This window comes from Aphis gossypii, unplaced genomic scaffold (assembly GCF_020184175.1).
Source record: "Aphis gossypii isolate Hap1 unplaced genomic scaffold, ASM2018417v2 Contig00670, whole genome shotgun sequence".
Taxonomy (NCBI): domain Eukaryota; kingdom Metazoa; phylum Arthropoda; class Insecta; order Hemiptera; family Aphididae; genus Aphis; species Aphis gossypii.
The window spans coordinates 50,970-59,066 of NW_026083220.1; the positions used below are offsets into that span (position 1 = coordinate 50,970).

General features: G+C 39.7%; 1 protein-coding gene and 1 pseudogene across 1 annotated transcript; both read right to left on the reverse strand.

Annotated features, from left to right (window-relative positions):
- Positions 1–347: 347 nt before the first annotated feature.
- On the reverse strand, positions 348–1,095 carry LOC126554976 (uncharacterized; annotated as a pseudogene).
- Positions 1,096–2,976: 1,881 nt separating this feature from the next.
- On the reverse strand, positions 2,977–7,673 carry LOC126554977 (uncharacterized). Its single transcript, XM_050209956.1, has 2 exons — positions 5,903–7,673; positions 2,977–5,789 (listed from the first exon to the last, which is right to left on the reverse strand). Exons 1-2 carry the CDS (start codon positions 7,671–7,673, stop codon positions 2,977–2,979), a joined length of 4,584 nt encoding a protein of 1,527 aa, XP_050065913.1.
- Between the last annotated feature and the right edge of the window lie 424 nt (positions 7,674–8,097).

Below are 8,097 nucleotides of genomic sequence, written 5' to 3' on the forward strand. Positions count from 1 at the left end.
TCAACCGAAATATCAAATGTTAATTGGGTTAAGTTTTCACTATTATAGACATCTATTTGCTTCTTAACTTGTTGATTAATATCTTAAATTTCATAACATCCCTCTTCCAATTTAATATAACACATCATAGGAGCATTATTGTTTTCATTGTCAACTATTTCTATAGAAAATTTATTATTATTTTCATTAATATTTGGAAATGAATTAAATGACTGTAAACATAACAAAGCTATTTCTGAGTCCTCGTAAAAGTTTATAGGTGGAAAATAATTTACAGATAATATGGTAGCATTCCCAGTTAAACTTAAAGTAACTGACTCGTACATTTTAAAATCTAAAATATAAATTTAATAATGAGATCCGTGACGTTTAATATGCAGAACAACTGTCAACGTCTCGTTAAAATCGACAATTGGATTATTGTTTTGGCCAACTAACTGAACAGTTATTGAATTAATATCTGTTTTGTTTAATTTGTAATATATTAAATTAGACGGTGATTGAATTACTTTAGATCCTGTCCTTCCACTCGGGAAAAACTCGTAAATCGAATGACTTTGAATATGGTTGTTGAATGATCCTTGAGCTATATTACACATTACTTTTATAGAATTTATTGTGTTTAAATTTGCTGCTTTTTCCGATCGACGAGCTTCATAAAACGTCCATATCTTATCTTTTTAAACCTAAGAACAGGTGCTATACTATATGGAGTATTGAACTGAAGTATTCCATTACATTTTATATACGTTCTAAAATCAACAGGATCGATACGTACACTGAATTTTAGCTGTGATTACTACTTGTTATTAACTTGGGATAACTCTTTTGTAATTTTATTGTTAATATCTTCTATTTCATAGCATCCTTCTTCCAAACTAATTTCAAAAGTAAAAATTTATATTTATTTCTCTTTGAAGGAATTACTTCTATTTTCAGTCGGTTATTAAATGCATTTATAATATTTGGAAATGAATTGAACGTTTGTAAAGATAACAAAGCTATTTCTGAATCCTCGTAAACGTTTAGAGATGGAAAATAATTTGCAGTCAATACAGTCGAATTTCCAGTTAAACTTAGTGTAAAAGATTCATGTATTGTAAAAATTCAAGACATAAATGTCCACAGTTAAATGTATTGAAGTCTTGATAGTTAGAATAGTTATATATTATTTTAAACTTTTTAAAATAACGTTGTAATTCAATTGGTGGAGGTAAATCACCAAAACTATCGAAATATATAACTTTATTTTTATTTTTATGAAACGTTACCCAATGGCTCCCGTCGCCTGAAGATATGTCTAAGTTTAATATACCACACTCAATGACGTGCGGTTTTTTAGGCAAGCTATCACCCGAAAACACACCACGGAAATGATTGATTTTCAACTTTCTAACGCATTTTATAATATCTTGAGTCGAAAGCGGTCTGTCAGGTAGCGTAATCATTATTATTATTTTTTTTTTCTTAACCCATTATTGTTTAAATATAAACCATTGCCTTTTTTACTTTTTGAATTTTGAATTGCATTTTATACACTAGCACCTCCAGACATTAAGCTACCAAGTGCTGACAATCCTGCAAATATAGGTATTAAGGGAACTGCACCTCCTGACTGTCCTGGGGTTGAAATCAACCTTTTACCACTATTCTTTTTCTTCGAGTTTCTTTTTTTCTTCGCAGCTAGCATACTATTGTTTTTTGTAACACGTTTCCGTTTACCTTTACAACCCATACCTATTTTTCTTTTAGCTTTCATTACGTTTGTTACCGCGTACGCAACCAATTTCTCTTTCTAGGAGTGTCTTTTGCTTTAAATTTTTCTCAAGCACGATTTTCTAACACTTTATCAGCTTTATGTCTATCGTCTAATTTTTTACTCATTTCATACACAATATCGTGATCACGATAAGCAGCATCCAATGGGTTTATTCCTTTATCGCCGCGATCTTGTCTTTTTTTTTTTAATTTCGTGCCAGGACCACAATACTGATAGTGTGCGGGCCAGGTGCGTATAATTATAATACGCGCGCCCGGTCACCGAAATACTTCGTACGCCGAACGCACACACCGATCGACTTGTGTACGTGTGTATATGTGTATAGCAACTCAAAGGAAGTGGACGGGGTCGCCGAGCAAGACCAGAGAGTGCTAGTGTGTGGTGGATGTGTAGGTGTGTATATGTGTGTGGTGTGTAGACTTAAAACTAAAATAAAAGGTAACACGGTGTTTGGTAACTATAGGTTGCTGTATAATACAAATAATTCAAAAAAAACACAATATAATAAATAAATCACAGCAACCCAAAAGGTTTAAAAATATAGCAATATGGCCCTCTTGGCCCAACACACAAATGATATAATAATATAAATTAATTAATAATAATAATAAAAACTCACAGATTGTGGAGCGCAGGCTGGCCAGCTGGTCCTAGCTATATAATAAAAAGATTTCACTCACACATACACAAATATAAAATATAATAACAATAATAATAATTAATAATGTTTGACACACACACTATGTCGTAACAATATAATAATAAAAATACAATAATAAATAAATGTGGCGATTCGCGCCCACACAAAATGTAAAAAGGTGGCGATTCGCGCCCACACAAAATAAAAATCTTTAAAGAAAGTATGGCGATTAGCGCCTAGCGAAATATACAATATTTTTACGGCGATTTGCGCGCGTAGAAGAAAAGCTATTGTGGTTATTGTTCACACACTGGAACTGGACTGTCGGCTTGGGCGGCTGTGCTAATTAATATCTCGCAGCACCGGTGCGGCGGCGGTGATGATTTGCTTATAATCTACATATTATATAACTCACAGATAAACAAAACAGAAATAATTACATAAAAATAAATAGTGATATCTTGTGTTGTGTGTGTGTGTGTGTGTGTGTGTGTGTCGATCGGCGGCGGCTCGTAACCGGCGCGCGCGTATATACGCTTTAATACGTATTTATATGCTATTTGGCTTCAACATCCTCCCCCCGTTGAAAATCTGATTTTTCAACTGCATTATGCTCTTCTTGCGTGGGCAGGCGACATAATTTCACGACAGGTCGACGCATGTGAACTCCGGCCTTTGTCCTTAATGTAACTACTCTGGTCATTCCATCAGCGCCAGGGTGCGTTTCAATGACTAAGCCCAACCTCCATCTGGACGGTGGAAGGCAATCTTCTTTTATAATAACAACATCTCCCTTTTGAAGTTGGGATCCTTTACTTGTCCATTTTCCGCGAATTTGCACTTGTGGGAGATATTCCTTTGACCACCGGTGCCAAAAAGTTTGCATAAGATTTTGTACCAGCTTCCAACGTTTAAGTCTGCCTATTGGTTCTTTAGAGATGTCTGGTTCATCTGGTATCATTATTGGGCCGCCAATCAAAAAATGAGAGGGCGTCAAAGCTTCCAGGTCTGATGGATCGCTGCTAAGTGGAGTAATAGGCCTTGAATTCAAGCAAGCTTCTATTTGGCAAAGCAGTGTCCGTAACTCTGTACTAGTTAGCTTATGTTCCCCCATCACTCGTTTCAGGTGATGTTTAGTGCTTCTTACGGCACTTTCCCAAAGCCCGCCAAAATGCGGTGCTGATGGAGGATTGAAGTGCCATTCAATTCCCTCCTTGATGAATTTATCACTGGCACCCTTCATCATTGAAACCAACATCTTCTGGGCACCTACAAAATTTGTGCCATTGTCAGAGTAGATTTTTGCGCACTTGCCTCGCCGGGCCATGAAACAACGTAGAATGGCCAAGAAGGACGAACTAGAAAGATCCTCTGCGAGTTCCAGGTGTATAGCCTTTGTGGAGAAGCAGATGAATATGGCGATCCACGCTTTTTTTGCAGGGACTCTTCTTAAGCCACTACGCACATAGATAGGACCGGCAAAATCAATTCCAGTGACTGTAAATGGCCTCGCACATTGAACCCGATCCTTTGGTAGGGCCGCCATTAACGGTTGATCGAATCGTGGGCAAGCCCTTGTGCATTTTACGCATCGCCGCACCACGGATCGTGCATTCACTCTGCCCAGTAGAGGCCAATACTGTCGTCTCACTTCTGATAGTAATAATTGGGGTCCAGCGTGAAGAAGTTCTCTATGATGGGATTCGAATATCATCAAGGTGATTTTGTGTGAGGAAGGTAAGAAAATTGGATGCTTGCGGGTTTCATCAATGTTTGCATTTTCCAACCTTCCACCTACACGTATCAACCCATTACTCATATATGGGTTTAAGCACCTCAGCTTACTGTTCTTTGGTACTTGTTGCCCTTTTTCCAACGCTATAATTTCTTTGCGGAAGCACTCCTGTTGAACAGCCTTTAATATCACCATTTCAGCTTCTCTTAGCTCTGATATCTGAAGATGTTGAGTTTCTCTGACGCTCTTATCTTTGCTGAGGTATTTTATATATCTTACTATCCAGGAGAGCCCTCGTAGCATTGCGTTCCATTCCGAGTATTTGCTTATTATGCCTTGAATGGCTGGATTGGTTACCATTAACGCCAGTTTCATTTTTCGAGTTTCCAGCACCTCTTCTTCCCCTTTGCCTAGTGTGGGTTGCGAGTACCACTCCAATTCCTCCTTCTCTAGCCACTTAGGACCATACCACCAAGTTTCGGCTCTCACTAACTCAGCTGCACCTATCCCTCTGGATGTCACATCAGCAGGGTTATCATGGGTGCGCACATGCCTCCATTGTACCACTTCAGTCAGTTCCAATATCTGGTTCACCCGGTTCATCACATAAGATTTTAGGCGGCTTGTTTGACTATTGAGCCATGTTAACACAATCATTGAATCCGTCCATAGTCTAAAATCTTTAGCGTCCATCTCCCAAGACTCGGCGACCGTTTGGGCTAAGTCGGCTAGCAACAGGGCCCCATTGAGTTCCAACCGAGGAATAGTAGCCCCCTTTAGTGGAGCTACTCGTGTTTTGGCACATAAAAGTTTTGAATGCCATACACCATTTTTATCCATTGACCGCACGTATATACAGGCACCATATGCGACTTCTGATGCGTCACAAAACCCATGGATCTCAACTCGTTGCGTGGGACTGGGTTTTACTTTTCTTGGTATAGCACAGGTCTTCAGTTCATTAAGATTGTGATAAAAATTAAGCCACTTGTCCCGCATGTTGGGTTGCAATTCTCTGTCCCAATCCATGTTTGCAGCCCATATTTGCTGAAGGTATATCTTGCCTCTAATTAACACAGGCGATAGAAAACCTAGTGGGTCAAATATCTTGTTCAGATCTGATAATACGATTCGCTTGGTCAATTTATCCTTCCTTGTTGTAGTATTGAGAGTAAACTGGAACTGATCCGCAAATGGCTTCCACTCCAGACCTAGGGACTTGACTGTATCGTTATCTCCAATCTCCAATGTAAAAAGTGGGTCTCCTTCACGCTTTCCCATTTGGGTTAAGACAGTTGGAGAGTTTGAACACCACTTTCTCAGTGGCAGCTTGGCTGAATTGAAGATATCATTAATTTCTCTCTGCAAATTGTAGCACTCTTCCTCGCTATCTGCCCCTGTCATCAAATCATCCATGTAAAAATCACGCAGGATCGCGTTTGCTGCTGCTGGCTGTTGCTGTTTTTTCTCTTCCCCAAGCGATACCAAACATTGAGTAGCTAGGAATGAGGCAGGCGTTGTTCCATATGTCACCGTTGTCAGCTGGTATGTTCGTAACACTTCATTTGGACTTGGTCGCCATAAAATTCGCTGCAGGTCCGTTCTTCGTTTGCAATCTGTATTTGTCGAAACATCTTTTCGACGTCGGCTGTTAAGACATATTGGTGTTTTCTAAAACGAGCTAATATTTTGAAGACATCCTCTTGTACGGTAGGGCCACATTTTAACACATTATTTAACGACAAACCCGAGGAGCTCTTTGCAGATGCATCAAATACAACCCTTACCTTGGTTGTGAGACTTGACGTCTTTATGACTGCATGATGTGGCAGGTAAAAGGTAGTTTTTGGTACGGAACTCTCATTGACCACTTCCTTCATATGTCCCAAAGCTATGTACTCATTCATAAACTTCAAATATTCTGCTCTTAATGCTTCATCTCGTTGAAGTCTTCTTTCTACACTAAGAAAACGTGAAGTCGCCATCGACAATGTTGCTCCTAATTCGTTTACTGTTGATTTTTTGGGTAATTGAACAACAAATCGACCGTCCTCATCTCGCACGGTTGTTTGTTTGAACTGCTCCATAGTTTGCTTTTCTTCCGATGAGCGTTCATTTGCCTTTGATAAACGTCCAAAGTTTGAGTCCTCCTTTCCGATTGACACTCTCCAATTTTCTTCAAGCGTTTCCCCTACTGAATGAATACCTGCTAAACACACGGCTCCAAGCTCGCCCGTAACCAACCATCCAAATTGACTATCGTTTAAAAATATATTTTTCACATTAAGTGGGATTCGTTCTGTGCATGTCGAAGTGACGTCAAAAAATACTCCTCCGCCGATCAATATGTCGACGGTCCCAGGATTATTGAAGGATGGGTCTGCTAGTTTGAGTACAAGATTGTCTGGAATCTGCCAACCTTGTGCGGGGGTCGGGCACGATGGTAGGTTACTGACGATTGTTGGAAGTACGTAGCAAACTAGCTTAGCTCTATAGTCTCGCAGTCTCGACTGAATTGAAACCTCTACATACGATAACGCTTGGACACGACTTTCCCCAATACCGCTTACCGGTAATGCAGCCCTTTGGGATCGTAATTGCAATCTGTTTGCTAAACTTCCAGAAATAAAATTGACCTGGGATCCGCTATCCAAAACTGCCCTGCATTGTTTCTGTTTCCCAAGCCTGTCCACAGTTAATATGATCGCAGTAGATAAAAACACATACCCTTGTTCCGAGCCAGCTAATAACGAAGCAGCTGCTGAAATGTTTGGTTCTTGTGACCCAACGTTTTGGCTATTGGCACCTACCTGTGGTGTCTGAATCTCAACCCTTTGCGTTGGGTCCGTTGATTTCTCAAAATGCAATAACGTGTTATGCCTACGTTTGCATATACGGCAATTAAATGTGGACGAACACACATTTGCCATATGGCTTGAACATAAACAATTAAAACATAATCTTGAGTCCCTTACCAATGTCACACGTTCCCCTATGGTTAGCTCCTTGAATCTATTGCATGCATATAATTTGTGCTCTCCAGAGCAACATGCACACTTTACTCGTCTATCAGTAGACGTAAAAAGACCTTTTCTTGCGCTGTTGTGGTGGTAGGACTTTTTCGACTGTGGTGAAGTTGATGACTGGCTATTTTTATATGCATCGAAGTCCTTAGCTAATATTTCGGAACCTTCCAAGGCAACACACCGGTTGGACAGGAAGTTTTCTAATTCTGCATACCTTGGCAGATCCGTATTCGTGCGCCGAAGCTGCCAATCTTGACTCGTTTTTTGATCTAATTTTCTCAAGACAATAGTCACGAGCCACGCATCCCAATGCTGAATAGGTTGCCCCAATGCTTCAAGTGCAGCTACATGTGCTGAGACGTTGGAATGTAAAGCCTGTAGATGCAATCCGGAAGTTGATTCTATTTTGTTGCAGTCTAAAATTGCACGGATGTGGGACTGTATTACTAGGCTCTTGTTGTCATAACGTTGTTGTAACCTTTTGACTGCCATTTCATAGTTATTTTCAGTTATCGGTATTCCCTTGATAACATCCAGTGCTTGTCCACTCAGGGTAGACCTAAGGTAGGAGAACTTTTGTGCTGCTGGATAACTGTCATCGTCGTGTATAATTGCCTTAAAGCAGTCAAAAAATGATTCCCATTCCTGTATGTTGCCATCAAAACTTGGTAGTGAGATGGGGGGCAAACGCACCTTATGCGAGCAGTGCCGCAACAACCCCAGGGGCAGCCGGGGCAATGCCCCTGTAGAGGGCCGCTAATCGTTGGCTTAAGGGGCCCCGACGTGTCCTGCGTCTATTTTATATAATTGCATTTTAGTCTAATGTTTACATCAAATAAAATATATTAAATAAAAATATTATTGAAAATATTTATTTTTAAAATATTGATAATGCTTTTAAATTTGTTGTCGAAGA

Coding starts and splice junctions, on each gene's coding strand:
- LOC126554977 (XM_050209956.1), bottom strand. CDS start 7,673: ATGGCAGTCAAAAGGTTACAACAACGTTATGACAACAAGAGCCTAGTA. Junction 5,790..5,902: donor ATCTGCAAAGAGCTCCTCGG/GTTTGTCGTTAA, acceptor GACGTCGAAAAG/ATGTTTCGACAAATACAGAT.